At 53.2% G+C, this 16,029-nt stretch overlaps 1 protein-coding gene across 1 annotated transcript in view; it reads right to left on the bottom strand.

The window, feature by feature from the left end:
- The window catches only part of LOC146797188 (semaphorin-3F-like), a 670,875-nt gene that overhangs the window by 140,849 nt on the left and 513,997 nt on the right, over positions 1-16,029 (bottom strand). Inside the window, exons 5-6 of the mRNA XM_085629898.1 lie at positions 13,462-13,581; positions 12,673-12,766 (exon numbers count right to left, since the gene is read on the bottom strand). Of these exons, the coding sequence (XP_085486024.1) occupies positions 12,673-12,766; positions 13,462-13,581 (214 nt within the window). The remainder of the gene's footprint in view (positions 1-12,672; positions 12,767-13,461; positions 13,582-16,029) is intronic.

The raw sequence follows: 16,029 nt of genomic DNA, 5'->3' as shown, positions 1-16,029 counted from the left end.
GTGCCAGCTGACAATGGGAACCAATAGAGGCCTTTCTTGTTGCTCCATTGACATGTGTGAAGGAATGAAACCTATCTCATTCTCTACTGACTCCAGCAGAGGGTTCAGTTTGGAAGGCTAGTTGCCCTGGGGGCCCTCCCGGTGAAGGTGGCCAGGCCTGGACTGGAGCTTTTGTAAAGCTTCTCCTACATGACTGCTACAGGAGAGGAACACAGTGTGTGCATGAGCTGATCCTGGGGCCCTCTCAACCTGCAAAGAGCCACCCCAGGAAGGATGGACAGCACAGTGACATGTGAGGCTCCTAAAACTGTGGCCCCGGCCTGCAGGAGGCCCTGGCCGTACGCAGGGTTTGCTAGTGATGTGAGAGAGAGAGATGTCCAACCACTACAACCTTACAGCAGCCCTCCTCCAGGATACAGAAGCTAGGTGGAGATCTTTGGAGTCATGTAGGGGTCAGATGGAGGTCTCTGGAGTCATGTAGTGGCCAGGTGGAGGTTTCTGGAGTCATGTAGGGGCCAGGTGGACGTCTCTGGGGTCACGTAGGGCCAGGTGGAAGTCTCTGGAGTCGCGTAGGGCCAGATGGAGGTCTCTGGAGTTACCTAGGGCCAGGTGGAGAACTCTGGAGTCATGTAGAGGCCAGATGGAGGTTTCTGGAGTGATGTAGGGCCAGGTGTACATCTCTGGAGTCATGTAGGGGCCAGGTGGAGGTCCCTGAAGTCATCTAGGGGCCAGATGGAGGTCTCTGGAGTCATGTAGGGGCCAGGTGGAGGTCTCTGGGGTCATGTAGGGGCCAGGTGGAGGGTTCTGAAACATGTATGGGCCAGGTGGAGGTCTCTGAAGTCATGTAGGGCCAGATGGAGGTCTCTGGAGTAATGTAGGGCCAGGTGGAGGTCTCTGGAGTGATGTAAGGCCAGGTGAAGGTCTCTGAGGTCATGTAGGGCCAAGTGGAGGTCTCTGAGGTCATGTATGGGCCAGGTGGAGGTCTCTGGAGTCATGTAGGGCAAGGTGGAGGTCTCTGGAATCATGTAGGGGCCAAATGGAGATCTCTGGAGTGATGTAAGGCCAGGTGGAGGGTTCTGGAGTCACGTAGGGACCAGGTGGAGGTATCCGGGGTCACGTAGGTGCCAGGTGGAGGTCTTTGGGGTCACGTAGGGGCCAGGTGGAGGTCTCTGGGGTCACGTATGGGCCAGGTGGAGGTCTCTGGGGGCATGTAGAGCCAGGTGGAGGTCTCTGGAGTCATGTAGGGCCAGGTGGAGGTCTCTGAAGTCATGTATGGGCCAGGTGGAGGTCTCTGGAGTCATGCAAAGGTTGGTCGCACACTGCTCGTCACACCAGCAAGTTGCCCCTAAGGACTGTGGTAAATGTAGTGGCGATGGCTAAATGCAACACATACTGTTCTCCTTACACATCGTGGCATAGGCGTACCCGCCGTCGCCACTACATTTACCACAGTCCTTTGGGGCAACTTGCTGGTGTGACGAGCAGTGTGCGACCAACTTGTGTACAAATTATTACGGCTCCCTTGAGCTAACGGGCTGACGAGCCTTGGATCTGCACCTGCGCGCCATGAGAGGTACTTGACCTGTTTTTAATTACATTTTGGCAGTCCACACGGCACCCCTTTACACTGTCCTGCTCCCTGCTGACGAGAGGCAACTACCTCGAAACACGTGTCCAGGGATGGCTAAATGCAACACATACTGTTGTCCTTACACATCGTGGCATAGGCGTACCCGCCGTCGCCACTACATTTACCACAGTCCTTTGGGGCAACTTGCTGGTGTGATGAGCAGTGTGCGACCAACTTGTGTACAAAGTCTCTGGAGTCATGTAGGGCCAGGTGGAGGTCTCTGGATTCATGTATGGGCCAGGTGGAAGTCTCTGGAGTCATGTAGGGGCCAGGTGGAGGTCTCTGGGGTCATGTGGGGGCCGGGTGGAGGTTTCTGGGGTCATGTAGGGCCAGGTGGAGGTCTCTGGAGTCATATAGGGCCAGGTGTGTAGGAGAGTAAGATCTGCTTCTTATAGTTACCCCCACTTTTTGTTGATGTTTCACTGTTTTTCGACTTTAGTCTGGCTGGGGCCCTGCTAACCAGGACCCCAGCCTAGCAGATTCCTCTCTAAATTGATTGCCAGTACTTTAGGTACACTCCAGATTGGATTCTGGGGTACCCTTATAAGTCCCTAGTATATGGTATACTATGTACCCAAGGCATTGGTACCCCAGAGGCCCACCAGTGGCTGCAGCATGTTTTATGCCACCCCTGGGAAGCCTTCCAAACTTACACGACAGGTCTGCTACTGCAGCCTGGGTAAGGTGGTGCATGCACCCCTTACTGAGATATAGGATCACTATATCTCTCCATATCACTGCACATGTAAACCTATCAGTCACCCCTATGGCAGGCCTTAACAATCCTGAAGGTTGGGTGCTGGGTTTCATGTGAGAGGGTGTCCATGCATGAGCAGAGCCCCTCTGCAGCCTACGGAACCTTTATTCCGGGGTTGTTTGTGATGCAGCCAAACCATATACTCTTAAGTGCATTATACCCAAACGGTAAATGCTAACTTTGGGATGGCTGTATGGAACCATGTCATGTTTGGTGTCAAACACCTTGGAATCATACCCCTACACCAGTAACTGGTGTGGGAGTATGATCCCACCCTTCTAGAGGGAGAGACATAGCAGCACAATATACCCGGTACCAGCTAACAGAGCCCTGGCATCACAAAATGGATGCTGCCAGCCACAGACACAAGTCTGACCTCCTGCTGCTGGAGGCCTGGACAATAGGTTTCCTGTCACACGGAGGTGTCACCACCTCCCAGACAGGCTTTAGTGTATTGGGGCTGGGTGGGTGCACTCAGAGTGCTTTGAAGTCTGCATTGGGGGCACATTTGGTGTCCCTGTGCATAGTCCAGCTCAAACTGGTTGCAGGGGCTACCAGGCCTTGCTCTAGCGCGAAACTGGACAAAGGAAATGGATGTAGCCACCCCTCTTTCCTGACCCTCCCATAGGTGGGTCCCTAGAGTTTGTCCCACCCCTTCCTTGGGTATAAGATAGGAACTCCTGGGTACAGGACTTTAGATTGCACCTGGACAAAACTCTGATACTGAATCCTGGAACTTCGACGATCTACATTGAACTAGATGACTGAAGAATCTCCCTTGGAGTAAATGAGTTACTCCCCTGCAAGGCAGGCACCAAAGACGCATCTGACCAGTTTGCATGTCCAAAGCTCCTGAGGACTCCGAAGGACTTTGCAACACAGGAGGTGGGTTTCCGTGGTCTTAAAGGTGGATCAGTGCCCACAGCAAGTCTGATGCCCGTATCCCTCGTGGTGACCGTGCAACCCGAACCCCTGGACACCGTGTCACTTTGCAGAGCATCAGCTTTCCAACAACTCCTGCAGCTGAGCTTTGGGTTACTTGTAGCCCTGACCCCGATCAGCAATTGCACCGAAGATTGCCCGCCTACTCTCCACGAGTGTTCCGTGAGCTGGCCCGTTGTGCTTTCTCTCGAGGTCAATTCGCAATCCCTAGTCCGTCGACTGGTGGGTCCCTGTGAAGGCAACTCTAACTCTGATTGGGCTTACCTGGTTGCTCCAGACGTGCCCTGACTCTCCATCTCTTGGGGAGTCCCCAGGACCTTGCTGGTCCGCACCGAAGCATCTTTTCTCTTCCTGCGGGGGTTGCTGTTGCCAAGGCTTGTTGGGTCCAATCTGGGCACCGACACCACAGCACTCAACATCCTTCGTGGGACATCTTCAATCCAGCTCCTGGTTGTCGTCGACGCCTCCTAGTCCTCGTGGCTGCAGAGTCAAGCTTCACCTCTTTGCACCTGAATCACCCGACATCGGTGGGCATTCGTGTATCGTGCCCCTGGTCACTGGCAAGTGACCCCGCCTCTGTCCCCTCTGCTTTCAGGTTCTTCTGATCTTCGATCCAGGCTTGGATCACACCGGACACTTCTCTTCTTCCCGGCAGCAGCAGTTTGCAGCAGATCGCCATTGAAATCAACGACGATTCACGACACCATTTGACACCTATGCACCCGGTTTCCCTGGGTGAGGTAACTCGAGTACTCCGGTGCTTCTGTGGGTGCTGGCCCTAGATCCCCCTAAGTCTAAAGGGGTTTGCTCAAAGTCCTCTCCTAAGTGTCCTTAAATTCTAAAATTCCAACCGCGACTTTCCCATAGAATAGTACGGGGCTCGCCCCTGTGTTTTCACACTGCGCGCTTCCCCGTGGATCTCCTGTGTCACTACCTTGGGTGGTTCCTTGGGGTCCCAGCGATTCTACGTGCTCTAGGCACTGTGTCTAGTCAAGTTGTGGTTCTTATACCACTTTCTTAGTATATGGTCTGGTCCCCCCCTGGGGCCCATTGTATATTGTGCTATTTACTGTGGTTTTAGAACTGTATTATTGTGTATCTTGGACTCTAATCTCATAAAGGGATTAGTAGTGAGTGTTTAGAAATAAATACATATATTTTATATATACCTTGTGTGGTTCTCCTTTCATTTAGTGATTCAAAAGGTTATAATATGGTAAACCAAGCTGCTTTACACTCCTTCAAGACTTAGCCTGAAGGCTGCTCTCCATAGCTACCACTAGGATAGCTTTCAATAAAGGTTGTCTTTAACCTAATCATCAATAAGGGGTTGTTTGGACTGGTACAAGGTGCCCACTTTAACTAGTGGATAGCATATACCAGGCCAACTTCTCACAAGGTGGAGGTCTCTGGATTCATGTAGGGGCCAGGTGGAGGTCTCCGGATTCATGTATGGGCAGGTGGAGGTCTCTGGGGTCACGTAGGAGCCAGGTGAAGGTCTCTGGAGTCATGTAGGGCCAGGCGCAGGTCTCTGGAGTCATGTATGGGCCAGGTGGAGATCTCTGAAGTCATGTAGGGGCCAGGTGGAGGTCTCTGGAGTCATGTATGTGCCAGGTGAAGGTCTCTTGTGTCATTTATGGGCCGGGTGGAGGTCTCTAGAGTCTTGTAGGGGCAAGATGGAGGACTCTGGAGTCATGTAGGCGCCAGGTGAAGGTCTCTGGAGTCATGTAGGGCCAGGTGAAGGTCTCTTGGGTCATTTATGGGCCAGGTTGAGGCCTCTGGAGTCATGTATGGGTCAGGAGAAGGTCTCTGGAGTCATGTAGGGCCAGGCGGAGGCCTCTGGAGTCATGTAGGGCCAGGCGCAGGTCTCTGGAGTCATGTAGGGCCAGGCGCAGGTCTCTGGAGTCATGTGGGGCCAGGCGCAGGTCTCTGGAGTCATGTAGGGCCAGGCGCAGGTCTCTGGAGTCATGTATGGGCCAGGTGGAGGCCACTGGAGTCATGTATGAGCCAGGTGGAGGTCTTTGGAGTCGTGTATGGGCCAGGTGGAGGTCTCTGAGGTCATCTAGGGGCCAGGTGGAGGTCTCCGGAGTCATATAGGGGCCAGGTGGAAGTCTCTGAAGTCATGTATGGGCCAGGTGGAGGTCTCTGGAGTGGTTTAGGGGCCAGGTGGAGGTCTCTGAAGTCATGTAGGGGCCAGGTGGAGGTCTCTTGGGTCATTTAGGAGCCAGGTGGAGGTCTCTGGAGTCATTTATGGTCCAGGTGGAGGTCTCTGGAGTCATGTAGGGCCAGGTGGAGGTCTCTGGAGTGATGTAGGGCCAGGTCCTGTAGGGCCACGTGGAGGTCTCTGAAGTCATGTATGGGCCAGGTGGAGGTCTCGGAGGTCTTGTATGGCCAGGTGGAGGTCTCTGGGGTCATGTAGGGCCAGGTAGAGGTCTCTGGAGACAAGTAGGGGCCTGGTGGAGGTCTCTTGAGTCACGTAGGGGCCAGGTGGAGGTCTCTGGATTAATGTAGGGCCAGGTGGAGGTCTCTGGGGTCATGTAGTGGCAGGTGAATGTCTCTGGAGTCACGTAGGGGCCGGGTGGAGGTCTCCGGGGTGATGCAGGGGCCAGGTGGAGGTCTCTGGGATCATGTAGGGTCAGGTGGAGGTCTTTGGGGTCATGTAGGGCCAGGTGGAGGTCTCTGGAGTCATTTAGGGGGCAGGTGGAGGTCTCTGGAGTCATGTATGGGCAGGTGGAGGTATCTGGGGTCACGTAGGGGCCAGGTGGAGGTTTCTGGATTCATGTAGGGGCCAGGTGGAGGTCTCTGGAGTCATGTATGGGCAGGTGGAGGTCTCTGGGGTCACGTAGGGGCCAGGTGAAGGTCTCTGGAGTCATGAAGGGCCAGGTGGAGGTCTCTGGAGACACGTAGGGGCCAGCTGGAGGTTTCTGGAGTCACGTAGGGGCCAGCTGGAGGTCTCTGGAGTCATGTAGGGGCTAGATGGAGGTCTATGGATTCATGTATGTGCCAGGTGAAGGTCTCTGGAGTCATGTGGGACCAGGTAAAGGTCTTTGGGATCATGTAGGGGCCAGTTGATGGTCTCTGGAGTCATTTATGGGCCAGGAGGAGGTCTCTGGGGTCATGTATGAGCCACGATAAGGACTCTGGGGTCACATAGGGGAAAGATGGAGGTCTCTGGAGTCACGTAGGGGCCAGATGGAGGTCTCTGGAGTCATGTAGGAGCCAGGTGAAGGAATCTGGAGTCATGTAGGGCCAGGTGAACGTCTATGGAGTCATGTATGGCCAGGCGGAGGTCTCTGGATTCATGAAGGGTCAGGTGGAGGTCTCTGGGGTCATTTATGGGCCAGGTGGAGGTCTCTGGAGTCATGTATGGGCCAGGTGGAGATCTCTGGGTTCATGTAGGGGCCAGGTGGAGGCCTCTGAAGTCATGTAGGGGCCAGGTGGAGGTCTCTGGGTCATGTATGGGCCAGGTGGAGGTCTTTGGAGTCTGGTATGAGCCAGGTGGAGGTCTTTGGAGTCGTGTATGGGCCAGGTGGAGGTCTCTGGAGTCATGTATGGGCACGTGAAGGTCTCTAAGGTCATCTAGGGGCCAGGTGGAGGTCTCAGGAGTCATATAGGGGCCAGGTGAATGTCTCTGGAGTCATGTAGGGCCAGGTGGAGGTCTCTGAAGTCATGTATGGGCCAGGTGGAGGTCTCTGAAGTCATATATGGGCAAGGTGGAGGTCTCTGGAGTGATGTAGGGGCCAGGTGGAGGTCTCTTGGGTAATTTAGGGGCCAGGTGGAGGTCTCTGGAGTCATGTAGGGCCAGGTGGGGGTATCTGGAGTACTGTAGGGCCAGGTGGAGGTCTCTGAAGTCATGTGTGGGCCAGGTGGAGGTCTCTGGAGTGATGTAGGGCCAGGTCCTGTAGGGCCACATGGAGGTCTCTGAAGTCATGTATGGGCCAGGTGGAGGTCTCGGAGGTCTTGTATGGCCAGGTGGAGGTCTCTGGGGTCATGTAGGGCCAGGTAGAGGTCTCTGGAGACAAGTAGGGGCCTGGTGGAGGTCTCTTGAGTCACGTAGGGGCCAGGTGGAGGTCTCTGGATTAATGTAGGGCCAGGTGGAGGTCTCTGGGGTCATGTAGTGGCAGGTGAATGTCTCTGGAGTCACGTAGGGGCCGGGTGGAGGTCTCTGGAGTGATGTAGGGGCCAGGTGGAGGTCTCTTGGGTAATTTAGGGGCCAGGTGGAGGTCTCTGGAGTCATGTAGGGCCAGGTGGGGGTATCTGGAGTACTGTAGGGCCAGGTGGAGGTCTCTGAAGTCATGTGTTGGCCAGGTGGAGGTCTCTGGAGTGATGTAGGGCCAGGTCCTGTAGGGCCACATGGAGGTCTCTGAAGTCATGTATGGGCCAGGTGGAGGTCTCGGAGGTCTTGTATGGCCAGGTGGAGGTCTCTGGGGTCATGTAGGGCCAGGTAGAGGTCTCTGGAGACAAGTAGGGGCCTGGTGGAGGTCTCTTGAGTCACGTAGGGGCCAGGTGGAGGTCTCTGGATTAATGTAGGGCCAGGTGGAGGTCTCTGGGGTCATGTAGTGGCAGGTGAATGTCTCTGGAGTCACGTAGGGGCCGGGTGGAGGTCTCCGGGGTGATGCAGGGGCCAGGTGGAGGTCTCTGGGGTCATGTAGGGTCAGGTGGAGGTCTCTGGGGTCATGTAGGGCCAGGTGGAGGTCTCTGGAGTCATTTAGGGGGCAGGTGGAGGTCTCTGGAGTCATGTATGGGCAGGTGGAGGTCTCTGGAGTCATGTATGGGCAAGTGGAGGTATCTGGGGTCACGTAGGGGCCAGGTGGAGGTTTCTGGATTCATGTAGGGGCCAGGTGGAGGTCTCTGGAGTCATGTATGGGCAGGTGGAGGTCTCTGGGGTCACGTAGGGGCCAGGTGAAGGTCTCTGGAGTCATGAAGGGCCAGGTGGAGGTCTCTGGAGACACGTAGGGGCCAGCTGGAGGTTTCTGGAGTCACGTAGGGGCCAGCTGGAGGTCTCTGGAGTTATGTAGGGGCTAGATGGAGGTCTATGGATTCATGTATGTGCCAGGTGAAGGTCTCTGGAGTCATGTGGGACCAGGTAAAGGTCTTTGGGATCATGTAGGGGCCAGTTGATGGTCTCTGGAGTCATTTATGGGCCAGGAGGAGGTCTCTGGGGTCATGTATGAGCCACGATAAGGACTCTGGGGTCACATAGGGGAAAGATGGAGGTCTCTGGAGTCACGTAGGGGCCAGATGGAGGTCTCTGGAGTCATGTAGGAGCCAGGTGAAGGAATCTGGAGTCATGTAGGGCCAGGTGAACGTCTATGGAGTCATGTATGGCCAGGCGGAGGTCTCTGGATTCATGAAGGGTCAGGTGGAGGTCTCTGGGGTCATTTATGGGCCAGGTGGAGGTCTCTGGAGTCATGTATGGGCCAGGTGGAGGTCTCAGGAGTCATATAGGGGCCAGGTGAATGTCTCTGGAGTCATGTAGGGCCAGGTGGAGGTCTCTGGAGTCATGTATGGGCACGTGAAGGTCTCTAAGGTCATCTAGGGGCCAGGTGGAGGTCTCAGGAGTCATATAGGGGCCAGGTGAATGTCTCTGGAGTCATGTAGGGCCAGGTGGAGGTCTCTGAAGTCATGTATGGGCCAGGTGGAGGTCTCTGAAGTCATGTATGGGCCAGGTGGAGGTCTCTGAAGTCATATGGGCACGGTGGAGGTCTCTGGAGTGATGTAGGGGCCAGGTGGAGGTCTCTTGGGTAATTTAGGGGCCAGGTGGAGGTCTCTGGAGTCATGAAGGGCCAGGTGGGGGTATCTGGAGTACTGTAGGGCCAGGTGGAGGTCTCTGAAGTCATGTATGGGCCAGGTGGAGGTCTCCGAGGTCATGTATGGGCGAGGTGGAGGTCTCTGGGGTCAAGTAGGGCCAGGTGGAGGTCTCTGGAGTCATGTAGGGGGCAGGTGGAGGTCTCAGGGGTCACGTAGGGGCCAGGTGGAGGTCTCAGGGGTCACGTAGGGGCCAGGTGGAGGTCTCTGGGATCATTTATGGGCCAGGTGGAGGTCTCTGGGGTCATGTAAGGGCCAGGTGGAGGTCTCTGGAGTCATGAAGGGATGATATGGAGGTCTCTGGAGTCATGTAAGGGCCAGATGGAGGTCTCTGGGGTCATTTATGGGCCAGGTGGAGGTCTCTGGAGTCATGTAGGGGCCAGGTGGAGGTCTCTGGAGTCATGTAGGGGCCAGGTGGAGGTCTCTGGATTCGTGTAGGGCCAGGTGGAGGTCTCTTGGGTCATGTAGTGGCAGGTGAAGGTCTCTGGAATCACGTAGGGGCCGGGTGGAGGTCTCCGGGGTGATGCAGGGGCCAGGTGGAGGTCTCTGGGGTCATGTAGGGCCAGGTGGAGGTCTCTGATGTCTCTGGGGTCATGTAGGGCCAGGTGGAGGACTCTGGAGTCATGTAGGGGCAGGTGGAGGTCTCAGGGGTCACGTAGGTGCCAGGTGGAGGTCTCTGGGGTCACGTAGGGGCCAGGTGGAGGTCTCTGGTGTCACGTAGGGGCCAGGTGGAGGTCTCTGGAATCATGTAGGGGCCAGATGGAGGTCTCTGAAGTCATGTAAGGGCCAGATGGAGGTCTCTGGAGTCATGTAGGGGCCAGGTGGAGGTCTCTGGGGTCATATATGTGTTCAGGTGGAGGTCTCTGGGGTCATGCATGGGCCAGGTGGAGGTCTCTGGGGTCATGCATGGGCCAGGTGGAGGTCTCTGGGGTCATGCATGTGTCCAGGTGGAGGTCTCTGGAGTCATATATGTGTCCAGGTGGAGGTCTCTGGAGTCATATATGTGTCCAGGTGGAGGTCTCTGGGGTCATTTTTGGGCCAAGCGGAGGTCTCTGGAGTCATATATGGGCCAGGTGGAGGTATCTGGAGTCATATTTGGGCCAGGTGGAGGTCTCTGGGGTTATTTTTCCTCCCGTATGCCTGGGACGAGGCCACGTCGGCACTAGCTGCCCCAGTCCACCCTATTTCACAGTGGCTTCCCTTCCAGGAAATTGTTATAAAGATTGTGTCTTTCTAGTGCCAAGAACGTGGGAGTGCATGCTTTTCAAACCAATGAGAGGTGAATGATTGTGCTTTTATCAAATGCATGAACCTGGCATAGTCATCAATTTGCCCATGTGACACGGAACGGCGAGAATGAATCAAATCCAAATACATTCTCGATCGTGAAACATTTTTATTCGAGCATCAATCACTAGCCGCTGCTAATCAGAGTTTCTGGAAAGTTAGTGACTGCAGGAGCGCTTTGGCGCCCGATGCTTATTCCTAACTTTAATACTGTTCGACAAGCTCCCTGGCTAAACCCTCTTTGGTGTTTATGTTAACAATTTTCAAAAGGTTCTTTGAACAAACCCTATATAACAAGTCACATATCAGACCGCAGGTTAGAGGAGCTTCACGCCACGGTCATGGGACAAGCAGTCCACACTAAACGATAAGGACCTATGGGTCTGAAAAAAAGGTCGACGAACTCGGAATCGGGCAGGTTATTTACGAATCTGCTGGAGCTAACATAGCGCCTAGAGACAGCACCAAGAGGGTGCTAGGACAGTAAAATGCAATCACCACCTAAGAACCTTTCATGTTACTCTCACTGTATATTTTCTGTGTGGTTATAATTCATGTCATGTGCATTCGGTTAGGATTTAAAAATGTAAAAATTAAAAACAGATTCTGTTTCCTAATGCTCTTTCAGTTTGGTATTCCTTTACGAAAGAGGGTTTGGGTGTCCACTTATTGCTCCTAAGCATGTCTTATGGGACTGATTATTACTAGAAACACTTCTTAGGCAAGCATTGCTCGTGGGTTGTGGATGGTTGCAGTCCAGCTGGATTTCTGATTCGGGTTAGCACATTGACTGAGTCCCAGGGGGTCAGATAGCCAAACCCTGTGATTCTAGGGGGACCTGGAGAACGTGACCCAATGACCTGCAGGGGGCAGTGTGCCACCAGTCCTGGTGCCCAAGGAATGCAGTCGACAGGGGCAGTGGGTGTGGGTGAGAGTCTGAAGCAGGAGAAGCTCCCACAGAGTGTGTGACTACCCCTCTACTACCCCTCTACTCATCTCTGCAGCTCCTTCATGCAAGAGGCGACCCTTACTTCTGAGCCCAAAGATGTTATATGCCAGAGCATTGTGCAACACTTTGACCTTGAACTACACCACTCCATTGAGAGTCTCACACTGCACCACCAGACACCCTCAAATACCCTCACACACCAAAGAGGGCTCCGGACACCCTCACACACTGAAGAGGGCTCCACACACCCTCACACACTGAATAGGGCTCCGGACATCCTCACACACCAAAGAGGGCTCCGGACACCCTCACACACTGAAGAGGGCTCCGGACACCCTCACACACCCAGTAGGGCTTCACACACCCTCACACACTGAATAGGGCTCCACACACCCTCACACACTGAATAGGGCTCCGGACACCCTCACACACTGAAGAGGGCTCCGGACACCCTCACACACTGAAGAGGGCTCCACACACCCTCACACACTGAATAGGGCTCCAGACACCCTCACACACCAAAGAGGGCTCCGGACACCCTCACACACCAAAGAGGGCTCAGGACACCCTCACACACTGAAAAGGGCTCCGGACACCCTCACACAAGCAAGAGGGCTCCACACACCCTCACACACTGAATAGGGCTCTGGAGACCCTCATACACCAAAGAGGGCTCCAGACACCATCACACACTGAATAGGGCTCTAGAGACCCTCACACACTGAAGAGGGCTCCGGACACCCTCACACACCAAAGAGGGCTCCGGACACCCTCACACACTGAAGAGGGCTTTGGACACCCTCACACAACCAAGAGGGCTCCAGACACACTCACACACTCAAGAGGGCTCCGGACACCCTCACACACCAAAGAGGGCTCCTGACACCCTCACACACTGAAGAGGGCTCCAGACACCCTCACACACCAAAGAGGGCTCCACACACCCTTACACACTGAATAGAGCTCCGGAGACCCTCACATACCAAAGAGGGCTTCACACACTCCCACACACTGAATAGAGCTCCGGAGACCCTCACACACCAAAGAGGGCTTCACACACTCCCACACACTGAATAGAGCTCCGGAGACCCTCACACACCAAAGAGGGCTTCACACACTCCCACACACTGAATAGAGCTCCGGAGACCCTCACACACCAAAGAGGGCTTCACACACCCTCACACACTGAATAGGGCTCTGGAGACCCTCACACACTGAAGAGGGCTCCGGAGACCCTAACACAGCAAAGAGGGCTCCGGACTCCCTCAGACACCCACAAAAGACCACGCCCCCACTCACTGATCAGAGCCGCCATGTTGTCCTGCTTTGGGTCATATGGACATTTCCCTTTCCCTGACTCCAGTGTTCCCGGGACCATGCGGAACAGGTATTCCTGTGGAAGAGAGAAGAAAGTCAATGCCGCTTTCTGCCCCATTTATCGCCCTCTGGTGAAAGATTCCGCCTGTATCTGTGCGGTTCACCTTCCTCTGGTGAGAGCCTTACGAGATGGGGAGGGTCAGATATGCGGTGATTTATGCTAACCTGGTCAGAAGCAAGTCCACTGTCTCTATCATTTACCGTGATCTGGTGAGAGTTACCGTGATCTGGTGAGTTTTACCGTGATCTGGTGAGAGTTACCATGATCTGGTGAGAGTTACCGTGATCTGGTGAGAGTTACCATGATCTGGTGATAGTTACCGTGATCTGCTGAGTGTTACCGTGATCTGGTGAGAGTTACCGTGATCTGGTAAGAGTTAGGCCAACTCTGTGCACCATTGGATGGCTGTACACATGGAGTGACTCTGCTCAGACTATTCAAACTATCATTCAGCATGTCACTGCAGTTACTTGCACAAACGGTGAGTGCATCATGACACAGAGAGAAGGGCTCGAGAGAGGGTCTGGTGGAGCGGGAGGAACACTAGTGGTCATATTTGGGGACCGGCATCTATTTTTCCTCATCCAACTTTTCCAGAGAGAGGTGATTTACCCTCAGATGTGAGGCCTCTGCCTTCCTTACCTATGGATCCCAGGTCCTGCTGCAGGCCAGGGGTTCACCTACCTGGCCCCATACAAGTGATCACTTACCTCTGACCTCCAGCCGCGGTTGATGAGAGTGCAGACGGGGTGGTAGGCTCCAGTCCCACAGGTGAACAGGTGAGTGCGGTTCAAAGGCTCGATTAACCGGATGTAGTTGAAACATTCACCCTGTGAGGAATAGAAACACCTGGGTTCATGAGCAGGGAGCCTGCACCATCATCATGCTGCTTGCACAAGCAACCGCCTTAAACACTCGGGCCGTCGCTGGCAAGCCTCCCACACACAGTAATCACTGACAAACCTGCAACTTCACAAACCTTCACACAACCCATTAACATAGCAAACACTGTGGTGCATTTTAGATTCATCCCTCTTATGTAACCAGGTGGGAAAACAGCCATTACAACGCGGCTGTTACCACGCATAGCCTTTAACACACATGCGTTAGAACACATGCACTGTTACCACGCATAGCCTTTAACACACATGCGTTACAACACATGCACCGTTACCACGCATAGCCTTTCCCACGCATAGCCTTTACCAAGCATAGCCTTTACCGTGCATTTTTTACTACGCATATGCCTTTACCACGCGTGCCTTTACAACTAATTCCGTTGTAAAGGTATGTATGTAAAGGTATGTGTGTGGTACTGGTGGTAAGGGCATATGTGTGGTAAGGGTGGTGAAGGCTATCACCATCGTTAGAGGAAACAGAAAGACCTTTTATACTTCCTCTTTATGACATGCCCCATGCCTCAGAGGAGCTGCCTGGTTGTCATGGAGTGGTAAGGGGGATTGGGCCTGAGGCGGGGGGGGGGCTATGGTGCTAGGGTTTTGTGCTGGTGGTGGGTATTTTTAAAAAGGGTTGGGACCCGGGGAGTCACACAGGGGTCCGCGTTTAGGGCTCAGGGGAGGGGTCATTGTTACAAGAGCTGGGGCCCAGGGGGGACACGCAGGAGTCCACTTTTAGAACTCAGGGGAAGGGTAGATTTTACAAGGTCTGGGGACCGGGGGGGGGGGGGATTCACCCTGGAGGCCACTTTTAGGGCTAAGGACAGGGGAGGGGTATTTTTTTTAGATGGGCCGGAGAGGAGTTGCACTGGGGTCTGCTTTTTGGGGGGGCTCTCGACAGGGAAGGGGTATTGTTAGGCTATCCTGTTCTTGGTTTAAACTTAGAATACCTGATAAAACCCCACCAGAAGAGAATTAGCCCTCACCAGTGTAAACATATAAACACTGAAAAAACACTTGCACAACCACAAACTAAATGCTATTCAAAGAAAGAAAGAGAAGAGCAAAAGGGCCATTTTTATTTCTTAATGAAGGGGCCAATACAATGCAACTTTGTCATCCAAGTTAGCAGCAAGTAAGACTGGGATCACATTATTCTGCTTGAGGTTTGTTGTTTAGGGATGTCACCAAAATATTGTTTCTTCTTCCTTTTGCTTTTTTCAGTTTTGTGGTCTTTGGTGTAAAGATGCAGGGTTTAGAAGCATGTTTTTAGGTCTTGTTTAATTAATTTATAAGCTATAGAGAATCAGGAAATATCAAAATCATATTTGTTATTTTAGCTACGTTAGATTCTTTCACTGATAGGCAAAATATCTGGTTTCATAAGAATCTTTCCCAATATGTACCACCACATGTACCCACAGAGAATGGGTAAAACCCCTTGAAACATCAGTTCCCTTTTCTAGCGAGTCAGTATTGATAGTAGGTGCATTGCCAGACACCCCAGGCTTTAAACATTCAATGCAAAGTGTAGTGGCAGTTATATGTGAAAGAGTGTTAGTGGTGAAAACAGGACACCAGACTTTTGGAAAACATGGAACGCAGTGTCACTTGGAACGCTGCTGCAAAAAGTTCTAACCAAGTTCCACAAAGATTGGAGTGATATTGTTTGTCACATGGGAAGGAAAGAGCGGACAACATGACCAAAGACTCACTGAAGAAGTATTGTATAGTACTGTATAGTGTACAATAGGGTTGATTTGTAAAAATGTATTTGGACCTCATATACACAGTACGTACACTGTCTATATACCATGCATTATCAGTGCAGAAATCAATAATAAAAGCAAAATGTCCCATAAACACCAGAAAAACACTGTTTCTGTTGTTTTTAATGGCACGAAAATGGGTAACCACTGTTTTTTTAGTCCTTGAAAATGCTGAAAAAACCCCACCAGAATTGAACAAAAATAGAAACTGAAAACAGGAATTTTTAAAAAGGGCTGGGGGAGTCATGCAGTGGTCTGCTTTTTGGGCTCAGGGTAGGGCCAGTTTGTACAAGGAAAGGGGGCCGGGGTGTCACTCTGGGGGCCACTTTTAGGGCTCAAGGCAGGAGTCTTTTTTTTTTTTAGAAGGGCTGGGGGCCAGTGGAGGCGCACTGGGTGTCTGCTTTTAGGGCTCAGGGGAGGGGTATTTATAAAATGGGCTGGGGGTCACGCAGAGGTCTGCTTTTAGGGCTCAGGGGAGGAGTAGTTTTCACAAGGGCTGGGGGTTGCACTGGGGGCCACTTTTAGGGTTCAGGGGAGGGATAGTTTTTACAATGGCTGGGGTATGGGGGTCGTGCTGGGGCTTGCTTTTAGGGTTCAGGGGAGGGGTATTTTT

This window comes from Triturus cristatus, chromosome 10, assembly GCF_964204655.1.
Source record: "Triturus cristatus chromosome 10, aTriCri1.1, whole genome shotgun sequence".
Lineage (NCBI taxonomy): Eukaryota > Metazoa > Chordata > Amphibia > Caudata > Salamandridae > Triturus > Triturus cristatus.
The sequence above is the reverse complement of the archived record's forward strand: the minus strand, read 5'-3'. Positions and strand labels throughout refer to the sequence as shown.